Genomic DNA, 12,976 nt, shown 5'->3' with positions numbered 1-12,976 from the left:
CCACTCAACTGTGTACCGCACAAACCACAAAGCACCCTCAGAGCGGCGCACCACACTACATCAACACAGCACAGAATGTACTGCGCAGCAAACAAACCCCATTGCATCCACAAATCACCCTCAGAACTGTGCTAATGCACACAATTCATAAACCTGCACACCACACCATACCAACAAAACTGTGCATCCCAAAACCCAGCCTGCATCCACGGAGCTGTGTTCACGCACAGCACACTGCACTTACAATCTTGCACAACACACAGTACTTAAAGAACTGAGCACACGCAAACCACTCTACATCAACACAGCACCAACCGAACTGTGCACCAGACAAACCACAATTCATCCAGAGAGCACACACAGAACTGTACCCACTGTCCACACACAACACACTACTTCCACTGACTCTGGCACCGCACAAACCACCACAACCAACGGTGTCCCCAACGCAATCCACCTGCCAATCTGTGCTTCCACATTGTGCACTGCAAATAGTGAACCGAACCCACCACACGCCCACATAACTAACAATGTCTTAAACATGCAATAACACCCCAGGACTGTACCCCATTCACACTGCACCCACAAACTGAGCACCACAGAAACGACATAGCACCCACAGAACTGTGCATTCACACACCGCCGTGTGCACACAGACTTGTTTCTCACACATGCCACAGGGCTTAAATGTGCCAAAAACACACGCATTGCACTGCAACTAAATAATTCTGCCGTACACATCACATACGTTATCAACAAAAATATGGCAAACGTACAACACGCTGCACACACAATTATGCCACACACCAGAGCGCACCCACGGAGAGTTAAAAAACACATGCCACACTGCACTCACTAAACTCTTCCATGGCATACACATCACACTGCCCCCACTGAACTGATACCTACTCAAAATCCACACTGCACACACAGTATCTGCCGCACACACACCAAGCTGAACCCCCACACACCACTCTGCTTGCGGGTGTTCTGCGATGGCGGGAGGAGACGAGGAGCGGAGGTTTTTTGGGACATTGGGAGGGAGAGCGGGCCGGGTGGTGTAGACGCTGGCATTCGGGGCATTTCAACCGAGGCCGCGTTTCGAAGCGCTTGGCGAGCCTAGTGCGAGGTATGCATCCTCCTGTTAATGTGTCTGATTGGCCGGGAACGCGGTCGTTGCTTTGGGTTGGCCTCGCTGATGGAAGGCATTTGCAAGTTTCTTTGTTCTATATAAACATTCTTCTGGGGCCTGTGCAAGCTATCGTCGATGGCTGCCATCTCAAGGTCAGGCGGTAAAACTGCCGGGTTGTCAGTTTAATTGGTCACGCCCTTATACTAACGGAGAAAATGACAAACTAGAAAGCATTTGCCTGACTCTAACATGGTTATAGCGGTGGCGCGTATCCACGTCCATATGTGCAATCTGGTTTGTGTAGTTCCTGTCACAGTTCTCAGAAGCTCTGCGCGTTCTGCTGTAACCCCGCCCCCCTGCCTCCCTCATCTTCCTCCGCTGCTTCCCGGCCCCGTTCCACAGCCCTAGCCCCGCTGCCGTCTCCGTCGTTCCCCACCAGCACCATGCCGGCCGTGTCCAAGGGGGACAGAATCCCTCAAATTTATAGTGTGAGACCTACATGTATCCTGAGGTACAGTGTTAGACTGACCATGCTATTTTGTATCTGCTTCTACCGAATTAAACTATTTAGCTATGGTTTCCTGAAATTTGGTTGCAGGTAAATTTCAGTGTTCTCTTAAATTGTACTGTCTCATTGCTGGCTTGTAATAAGGTTTTCAACTTGGACATGGGAGAGAACCTGCTTTATTTGATGCTGTGGATTAAATCTGCAGTACGTAGAAATTGGTTGCCTTGGACGCTGGGTTGTATTTAATCTCTTTGATGCAGTTGGTCGCGGGTGGCTCTATTAAAGTTTGTAGCTAGAGTTCAGTATATCTTTATGAAGTGGTTTGCTTGTGCCTCCGTGTGCCCCTGTTGCCCGCTTGTGCTGTGTGGGTGTGTGTGGAGGGCTCTGTGTGGCTGTGTGTGTAGGAAGCTTTGTGTGGCTGTGTGTGTGGGGGGCTTTGTGTGGCTGTGTGTGTGGGGGGGCTCTGTGTGTGTTTGTGTGTGTCATTTGCGAGAGATAAAGCTAGTGGCATTGTAAATGACAATGCCATTTATTTATGTTAAAAAAAACATAAATAAAAATAATGTCAAGAGCAATGCCAATAGCTCTAACTTTAACAAAGGCAAAACCATTGCATTGTAAATGCTTGTTATTATTGTTGACTATATGGGAGCTTTTGACATGAGGCGCGCGACTGTTTAGGTTATGACGGCCGATTAAACATGATCATTGATGGTGTTCTCGGCGCTGTTAAAATAGCGGAGGTAGTTCTCGTAACTAATCCGCGGGTTGTTTAAATGGTGCGGGCATAGTCTGTCGTTTGTTTCTACGGTTTGTTTTATACGCATGCGTAGCGTTTTGGGATTATGTTTCACCACCGAGGAGTACCGAGAATTAGACGTTGGAATTGGTTCACCTTTTTGGTTACAGGTACGTTGGAGGTTATGTTTTCGATAGATTGGGCCGGTCCGGGCTAGTGAGTGTGAACAGGTTCTTATTGAGGCTTTTGTTTGATTGCAGAAGTTGAGCGAAGAATATGGCCAGTCACTAACTCCTCTGCTGAAGCGTTTCCCTTGTTTCCGTGAGGAGGCAGTCTTTGAATTGTTTAAGGAGTAGCAGTCATCCGATACATAATAGGAAGGGTTGAAGGTTGTTCATGAGAATGTGGAGAACCGTGATAACCGTAGGATGGATGGTTATTTTAGACTCTGTTGTCTTGCAGTTACTGTGGCCGTTCGAAGAAGTCGTTGACACTTACATTTTCATTGTGCCTTTTGAACAAGTATTCCTAGATTCACCATCTTATTGAGTCATCAAGGTTAGTATATTAGTTTGCGTTTTCATGCTTAGGGAATACTGAGACAGTTTGGCCCATTTTTTGAAACAGTGTTTGCATTTTTCACAGATGCTACAAGTGACAGATGCTCGCGACTCTGGGCACAGTTCTTTACATTAAAAAAAATTTTTTAAGTGGGTTATACTTTGATATCACGCTTGTTCATTACATTGATGGCATGAGGAAGTTCACTCATATTGAACTATTGACTTATTGTTTTTTGAGTTATTATATCTTATCTCTTCTATCTTTCTCTTTTTTTGTTGTGGTGCACTGATTTACATTGTTGACAGCTGCTATATTTATGTTTATTAGCACTATTTGTCAAAATGTCATACCATTGGAGTCACAATGTTGTACATTGAAATTTTACGGTACATGTATTAGTCTGCTTCTTGGAGATTGGAAGATCTATGTAGTTATATTTGATTTATTTTTTATTTTTTCAGGTTGAGCTCCGGACGAAGGGCCTCGTGGCCCGAAATGCATAGGGCAATTCTCTAAATATGTGATGGATTTCAAGGGCCACGGATGAACTTGTATGGAATATTATGTTTGTGTATTATACTACATGAGTAAAAATTACCAGTTGATGGTTCACTACATTCATTTGAGTTTGAGTTGTTGATTATAACAAATGCATTGTTTGTTTTTGTATATATAAAAATTTAAGAATTTCTGCCACTAGAGAGTGGATTAGCAACAGTGCGCCAAGGCCAAGTGGTTCCACTTGATTTGGTTTTGAAACTCATTTCAACCATCTCATAATGCTATCCCTGGTGGCAGTGTGTCAAATCGTATGGCACTAAAAGTTTCTAATTATATTGCCTTCATTATTTTGGCAGTGTATCATTAAATTTGGATGAGCAACATTAATCTATCCACTGCTACCTTTGCAACAGTTTAATCAAGTATGTAGCAATTAAGCAGCTTTAATCTCAAATGGGCCTTCGGAACCTAAGTCATCGTCAATGTGTTGGGACTGCTTCCGCTGTTTAGATTGTGACTATCACAATCCCTTTCGCACCTTGCCTATACAGACAACATAGTTTTAATCAGGTTGAATAAAATTGGGCTCACGAGGTTACTGACGGACCTCGCAGAATTTCTGACGACAAATAAGCTGGAAATTAATATAGCAAAAACAAAAACAATGCTGATCATTAACCGGACAGTTCGCCCGTACAACATCAACTTTACAGGTAAAGTCTTGGAAAACATCGCAAGCTATAAATATTTGGGATTTTACCTTGACAACAAATTTAGCCAGCAAGCTCAGAAAAATGACACAGCTCAGCGGGCAACCACATTAACTTTTTCTTATAAGACACTGGCTAGGAATCTAAGGGGCCCCTCATTCAAACCACTGATTACAGTAATAACGGCTAAAACATTACCAACGCTAACCTACGCCAGCGTAGCCTTCCAAGGTAAAGATGCAACCATACTCAATTTAACAACTGGCATTTTTAAAAGGGTTTTCAGCTCCCTCAAATGGCATCTCCAGCACAAGTGCGATTAGAATTTGGTTTACTGAATGAGACAGTTGGAAGGCAATATTCAACAATTAAAATGTGGTACCGCAGAATGCAAAACACGGTGGGCTCTAAAGTAAATGAGGCTCTGTGGTCAGAGCAAGAGAACGGTCCCAATACACCACATAAGCGCTATTTGCAAAATGCTCTCAAATCCACTTGCCCTTTGGACCTGTGGAATAAAAACCTGCCTTATGTTACATTTAAGTCCACAAATAATAAAGTTGCAAAACTGCACTCGATTTTGCTTGACAAAAATATTTTGTGCCAGAGGTCCCACGCCTGGGCTGTTCTTAACAACTACGAGGTTCTTAAACCAGCAGCATACCTAGATTTAACATACTCGGTCCACCTAAAAATACAGCTAATGGCACTACATTTTGGTAAATATCCTTCACTGGCAGATGCCCCAAAGTGGAAAAATACGTAAGTAAAAAGCTGTCGTCTATGTGGAAGCCCTACAGAAGACCTCATCCACTTACTATGCATTTGCAAGAAACTTAGGCCTGCACGAGAGACCTTATTAAGAAAGGCTTTTTTGGATAGAGGAATACGAACATGTCAGGAGGCTATAATTAAAGGACTTGATCCATATGATCCCCAGATGAACTGTAAATTGATTAAGTTCCTGCGCATACAGCAGCAGTTCCTTGGTACAACTAGTAGCGACAGATCCTTTATGCTATGATGGGTGATCAGTGGATTGTTTCAAATTACAATAACATGAATAGAAGTGAACTAGAGTTTGAAAGTTAATGCTGTTTCAAGGTCTTACCGTGGGATCAGAAACCATGCAGTAGAAAACACAAGAAGAATCTGTTGAAAGTGAGCCAGGTCTTCGATTCGACTTTGTGCACCTTTCATTCCACACCTTTGCAGATCCAGCTACTTCCCACCTTCCAGAATTCAGAATGTAAGTCGACATAAAACCTTCAGACAAAACATGACATTTTACAATAACGGCACTAAGAAATACACTTCAATGTTTTACTTTGACTTCTGACATATTGTCCCCTGCTCCTAGAAGCACACTTCATCAGCCATGCGAATTAAGGGGTAAAATTGTGCAATGCACTGACTGAGATGGTCTAACTATACATCATTTTGACTAATTACATTTTCAGAGTCTCCCTGTTATAGGTATGTGTTTAGCTAGTCTGGTAGAGAGTTTTGCAGGGTCAGGTCTACTTCTGACAATGCTCTTCATTTCATTGATCTCTGCATGAATCTACACCAGTATAGCAAGAAGAAAGAAAGGATAGTCTTCAAGTATAATAGAGTCAGAGATTCCACATCTACCAGTCCCAAAAACTAGCAATGCAGTGGATTCTTGTGCAGACTCTCTTGAATAACAAAGCAAGTGTTAAAGCACAAGGTTGGACCCCAGTCAAGCACAATTCCAGAACACAACATGTTTCACAGCCTAAATGGGCTCACCGTAAAACAAAAGAAGAACAGAAGAGACAGCAACTCAATGTGAAGGTAAAAGAAAAGGGTATGACTGAATAAAAGATGATGATGATTAGGGGGTAGAAGGAAAGGGGGAATGTTAGCAGTGGGATCCAACGTGACTGGGAGTGTAATGACCAATGAGGCCTCGGGGTAGGAGATATCAAAGGGGAGAGGGATTGAGGGTCAGATGATGTCAGTCTGGAATCTATATCCAAGATCATATCAGAGATAAGAGCCCTATTATTGGTCGGGGGCAGATTGACTTAGCCTGCTCTTATGCAGCTGCTATGCACTGCGCGACGAATGCCTTCCCAGGTGATATGTAAAGAAAGAAACTGCTGGAGCCATGTGCCTTTCCTTTCCCACTCTACCAATGAGCAGAGGAGGCCTTCTCAGAGACAGTAGGGCACTAACCAACCAGACTAAAGGACAAAGAAAAGTCAGTCACATACGACTGCATGGATAATGTTCCAAAAGTGTGTTTTACACTGATGCAGCGGAGTCTATTACGGTGCTGTATTTTATGACACTTTCGCTGTACTTGCTTAATTTGACTGGTCCCCACAAATAGGTTAGGAAACTAACAAATGCATGTATCCTGTATTAGCACCCCAGGCCTAGCATATTCTGTTTTACAGATATATGTGATAACAAGGGAATAGGAAAAGAAAACACTTCATGCCACTTGCATTGGTGAGTTCTTCATACCATTTTCAATGGATGTTGAGATTCCATCACAGTATTTTTTCAGAACATCATTGGGAAATGCTACACTTTTAATCACATTCATGCAGTAGCTTGGTCATTGTTGCGAAATGAAGACAGTGCATTTTAAATACTTACTGGTTGCAAGCTCGATGCAAAATAAATATAGTAACTGCCTGAGCAGAATGGGGGCATGGGGCAGGGTTACTAGAACATCACAGAGACACTGTACTAGTACTAGCCTTTTAGACGAGAAGCACTGCATTCCGGAAGTTGTAGGCTTTGGTGAATTCAGCTGAACTAATTTGGCTAACACAATTACCCTTTGTTCAGAAATAACAGTAATTAAATGAGCTGTCTTAGTTTATTACCAGCTGTACTTATTGCTATTTTCTCTGGCTATTTCCCTGCAGTCTGATATAAGTTATTTGACGTTATTTTCTGTGATGTTATTGTCAGGTCAAATGTCATTTCATTAACAAAAATTCAAGCATGAACCGCTTGACCTGACGCGCACTGTTGCACTTCCAGCTGGAGTATTACTATTTCTATAGTATACTTGTGATACACATTCAGTAAACAATATAATTTTTTAGTAATCAAAAAACCATCATAGTGTAATAACTTTCATGATTATTTACTTTGCGTTTCCAACAATTAAGCATTTAGTAACCAATTGTAAATAACATTGAGTTACATGTTGAACATTTCATAATCATGACATTCGTATTAAGATCAGTTTACAATGCCCGCCCTATGCATTTCGGGCCCCTTGGCCCTTCTTCAGGGGGTGTATCTGGAAGAAATCAAAATAAATTTTGTTGTAGATTGCGGTCCTTCATTCATGCAGAGTATACAGTCTACCAATAATTAACAATCAATCTGTGCAGAACTATTTATAAGCATATTGTGAGACAAAGACTTAAAGTATCATAGAAACCACGTGCTGAATTCGATAAACCATGTGTTGATGTATGTGAAGAAAGTTACAAAGTGAAGGAAATCAAGAAAAAAGCGAGGGAAATCAAAAAAGAAGCCTGGTAAAACGCTCGGTCGCCTTATAGCCAAGAGTAGATTAATATACACCCGTGTGTTACACTCGTAATAAAGTGTATGACAATATTCACCTTGACTGACCTGAATTCTTTAAGCGGTCTCGGGTTGATAATATCGCACTAAGCGAAAATGGGATTCAGGGCTGGTTCTGAAAAGTGGACACCAGTACATAATAAATTATCCACAAATTACCATGCTGGGTACATTAGGAGCCAATTAAACAGAACATTTCGTACCTATATTTTCGCTTGTTGCTCGTGGACATGTAGAATAGGTTAACCGCTATTACGTGTGGAACCGCTGCAAGTGGTACTCCACGTGCTATAAGAAGTAGGAGACTACGTTTTAGCGTTCAAAGTTGGTTACGTAAACGAACAAGGACTTTAACGGTATTCAGAATGTGACTTACCAAAAAGACTGTTTTCCGATAGCCTAGACTGCAATACGCCAGGGTTCTGACCAACTTCTGGGAGGAAGGTCGCGCTTGCGCATACTCTACATGTAGTAGCGATACTAAAAACGGACTAAGGGGGATGTAAGAGGTTCTAAGGTTCAAACGCTCGCCATCTCGGACTAGCCGACGGTTCACTGAGAGAATAAGGGGATGGATAATTGAAAGGGGATAAAGGTGAAAAATGAATGGAAATAAAAGGAAGTAAAAGAATAAAATGAAATAGTGTGAGAGAATGTATAAACTAAAAGTGTTTATAGAAAACATTAATCATTGTCATGGAGCATGACGGCATTTATATTTTCCACCATATGACTGTGCATATAAAATAATGATCGCACGCAGGCGACTCTTGAGCAATAACTATAGGTAACATCCTAGATCTACTCGGTCATTGATCCCTTTAGGATCTTGAGAATCTAGTTTCCTTATCCAAAAGATTTCCCTTTGTAGTAGTGTTTTAGTAAGGTCCTGCCCTTGGGTGGGCTTGACTACCTCAAGCACCTGGAATTTTAACTGCGCTATGGTGTGCCTGTGGTTAGTCCAGTGTACAGCCAGGCTGCTGTTGGGATTGTTATTGCGTATAGTGCTTTTATGTTCAGATATACGTGTTTTAATTTTTCGTTCTGTCTTTCCAACATACAAAAGCCCGCAGGGACATTTTATAGCGTATATCAAATTCATGGTGTTACAGTCTGCATTATGTTTGGTTTTGATGGTTTCACCTGTGTGGGGGTGCTTAACATTGTCGCTTACTATAACATTGTTACACTGTACGCAGTTTTGGCATTTCCTGGTTCCTCGAAAATTTTCTTCTGAATTCATTGATGCTGATTTCAACATTTCTTTAATGTTTCTAGATCGTTTGTATGCAAAGATGGGTTTCTCTTTGAATTCTCCTTGGAAATCGCTTTCATTACTTAGTAGATCCCAATGTTGATTGATACTCTTTTTGATCTCTCGAGAACTGGTGGAATATTTTGAGACAAAGACTTGACGTTTCGCTTGTGGCTTTGTGGTAGATGATAGTAATGATTCTCTGTTTTTTTTTGCTACTTTAAGTTTAGTGTCCTCCAAGAGTGTTTCAGGATATTTCTTGTCCATGTATTTCTCTGTGATGATTTCTAAATTTTCCTTCAGTGTTTGCGTGTCTGTACATATCCTTTTGGCTCTTAACATCTGTGAGTATGGTAAATTTTCAATTAAGTTTCTCGGATGAAAACTGTTGTACATCAGTGCTGTGTTCTTGTCAGTTGTTTTGTGATATACCTCAGTTTGAATTTCAGTTCCATCAATTTTTACTAGCACATCCAAGAAGGGAATCATTTTGTTTTCTATGGTTTGAGTGGAACTGAGATTCAAACTGAGGTATATCACAAAACAACTGACAAGAACACAGCACTGATGTACAACAGTTTTCATCCGAGAAACTTAATTGAAAATTTACCATACTCACAGATGTTAAGAGCCAAAAGGATATGTACAGACACGCAAACACTGTAGGAAAATTTAGAAATCACCACAGAGAAATACATGGACAAGAAATATCCTGAAGCACTCTTGGAGGACACTAAACTTAAAGTAGCAAAAAAAAACAGAGAATCATTACTATCATCTACCACAAAGCCACAAGCGAAACGTCAAGTCTTTGTCTCAAAATATTCCACCAGTTCTCGAGAGAGATCAAAAAGAGTATCAATCAACATTGGGATCTACTAAGTAATGAAAGCGATTTCCAAGGAGAATTCAAAGAGAAACCCATCTTTGCATACAAACGATCTAGAAACATTAAAGAAATGTTGAAATCAGCATCAATGAATTCAGAAGAAAATTTTCGAGGAACCAGGAAATGCCAAAACTGCGTACAGTGTAACAATGTTATAGTAAGCGACAATGTTAAGCACCCCCACACAGGTGAAACCATCAAAACCAAACATAATGCAGACTGTAACACCATGAATTTGATATACGCTATAAAATGTCCCTGCGGGCTTTTGTATGTTGGAAAGACAGAACGTAAAATTAAAACACGTATATCTGAACATAAAAGCACTATACGCAATAACAATCCCAACAGCAGCCTGGCTGTACACTGGACTAACTACAGGCACACCATAGCGCAGTTAAAATTCCAGGTGCTTGAGGTAGTCAAGCCCACCCAAGGGCAGGACCTTACTAAAACACTACTACAAAGGGAAATCTTTTAGATAAGGAAACTAGATTCTCAAGATCCTAAAGGGATCAATGACAGAGTAGATCTAGGATGTTACCTATAGTTATTGCTCAAGAGTCGCCTGCGTGCGATCATTATTTTATATGCACAGTCATATGGTGGAAAATATAAATGCAGTCATGCTCCATGACAATGATTAATGTTTTCTATAAACACTTTTAGTTTATACATTCTCTCACACTATTTCATTTTATTCTTTTACTTCCTTTTATTTCCATTCATTTTTCACCTTTATCCCCTTTCAATTATCCATCCCCTTATTCTCTCAGTGAACCGTCAGCTAGTCCGAGATGGCGAGCGTTTGAACCTTAGAACCTCGTACATCCCCCTTAGTCCATTTTTAGTATCGCTACTACATGTAGAGTATGCGCAAGCGCGACCTTCCTCCCAGAAGTTGGTCAGAACCCTGGCGTATTGCAGTCTAGGCTATCGGAAAACAGTCTTTTTGGTAAGTCACATTCTGAATACCGTTAAAGTCCTTGTTCGTTTACGTAACCAACTTTGAACGCTAAAACGTAGTCTCCTACTTCTTATAGCACGTGGAGTACCACTTGCAGCGGTTCCACACATAATAGCGGTTAACCTATTCTACATGTCCACGAGCAACAAGCGAAAATATAGGTACGACATGTTCTGTTTAATTGGCTCCTAATGTACCCAGCATGATAATTTGTGGATAATTTATTATGTACTGGTGTCCACTTTTCAGAACCAGCCCTGAATCCCATTTTCGCTTAGTGCGATATTATCAACCCGAGACCGCTTAAAGAATTCAGGTCAGTCAAGGTGAATATTGTCATACACTTTATTACGAGTGTAACACACGGGTGTATATTAATCTACTCTTGGCTATAAGGCAACCGAGCGTTTTACCAGGCTTCTTTTTTGATTTCCCTCGCTTTTTTCTTGATTTCCTTCACTTTGTAACTTTCTTCACATACATCAACACATGGTTTATCGAATTCAGCACGTGGTTTTTTATGATACTTTAAGTCTTTGTCTCACAATATGCTTATAAATAGTTCTGCACAGATTGATTATGTTAATTATTGGTAGACTGTATACTCTGCATGAATGAAGGACCGCAATCTACAACAAAATTTATTTTGATTTCTTCCAGATACAGCCCCTGAAGAAGGGCCAAGGGGCCCGAAATGCATAGGGCGGGCATTGTAAACTGATCTTAATACGAATGTCATGATTATGAAATGTTCAACATGTAACTCAATGTTATTTACAATTGGTTACTAAATGCTTAATTGTTGGAAACGCAAAGTAAATAATCATGAAAGTTATTACACTATGATGGTTTTTTGATTACTAAAAAATTATATTGTTTACTGAATGTGTATCACAAGTATACTATAGAAATAGTAATACTCCAGCTGGAAGTGCAACAGTGCGCATCAGGTCAAGCGGTTCATGCTTGAATTTTTGTTAGTATAGTACATGCACGACAGGGACATCGTGCCAACCTACGCAGCACGCATAACATAAACAAGTTTAATCAAGCGCAACTAATTTGGATACAAAGGTGTGCCCAGCCCCTATCACATAATTCAAATGTCATTTCATGCCATTTCCTGTTACATCATCGTTTAGCTAAGTACCACGTTTGAAACCGGAAACATCAAACCTCTTCCTAGTAAAAAAAAATGGTAGCAAGTATGAGGTTGTGTACAGGCCTGACATGGACTGATTCATGGGCGACCTACTGGGCACCCACTAAAAGGAGCATGAATACACTACGGGTCAAGTAGGAGTTATTTACAAGCATAGAGAAAATTGTTGTGCACCACAGAGCACATTCAGAAACTAGAGTGATGTAGGAACTCTATGGGAGAAGCGCCTTAGGAAAACTGAAGCATGGCAGAGGTGAAGGCTTGGAACAGGCTCGGTCATGAAGGCAGACTGAACAAGCATTGAAAATGCAATAGGTCTCTTAATAGAAGAGTTTGACATTTTTCGTTTTGCATATAGATGAGTGGCGTTGCGTGGATGAGTGGCGTTGCGTGGATGAGTGGCGTTGCGTGGGTGAGTGGCGTTGCGTGGCTGAGCGGCGTTGCGTGGCTGAGCGGCGTTGCGTGGCTGAGCGGCGTTGCGTGGCTGAGCGGCGTTGCGTGGGTGAGTGGCGTTGCGTGGGTGAGTGGCGTTGCGTGGGTGAGTGGCGTTGCGTGGGTGAGTGGCGTTGCGTGGGTGAGTGGCGTTGCGTGTGTGTGTGGCGTTGCGTGTGTGAGTGGCGTTGCGTGTGTGAGTGGCGTTGCGTGGGTGAGTGGCGTTGCGTGGGTGAGTGGCGTTGCGTGGGTGAGTGGCGTTGCGTGGGTGAGTGGCGTTGCGTGGGTGAGTGGCGTTGCGTGTGTGAGTGGCGTTGCGTGTGTGAGTGGCGTTGCGTGTGTGAGTGGCGTTGCGTGGGTGTGTGGCGTTGCGTGGGTGTGTGGCGTTGCGTGGGTGTGTGGCGTTGCGTGGGTGAGTGGCGTTGCGTGGGTGAGTGGCGTTGCGTGGGTGAGTGGCGTTGCGTGGGTGAGTGGCGTTGCGTGGGTGAGTGGCGTTGCGTGGGTGAGTGGCGTTGCGTGGGTGAGTGGCGTTGCG

General features: G+C 42.1%; 1 protein-coding gene across 1 annotated transcript in view; it reads right to left on the bottom strand.

Moving 5' to 3' along the window:
• PSMG1 (proteasome assembly chaperone 1) overlaps nt 1-12,976 on the bottom strand; it is a 143,163-nt gene that overhangs the window by 95,881 nt on the left and 34,306 nt on the right. The window contains exon 3 of the mRNA XM_078656842.1: nt 5,266-5,420. Within this exon, the coding sequence (XP_078512968.1) occupies nt 5,266-5,420 (155 nt within the window). The remainder of the gene's footprint in view (nt 1-5,265; nt 5,421-12,976) is intronic.

The sequence above is a fragment of the Lissotriton helveticus genome, chromosome 8 (genome assembly GCF_964261635.1).
Source record: "Lissotriton helveticus chromosome 8, aLisHel1.1, whole genome shotgun sequence".
NCBI lineage: Eukaryota > Metazoa > Chordata > Amphibia > Caudata > Salamandridae > Lissotriton > Lissotriton helveticus.
This window is presented reverse-complemented; position numbering and strand designations above follow the sequence as displayed.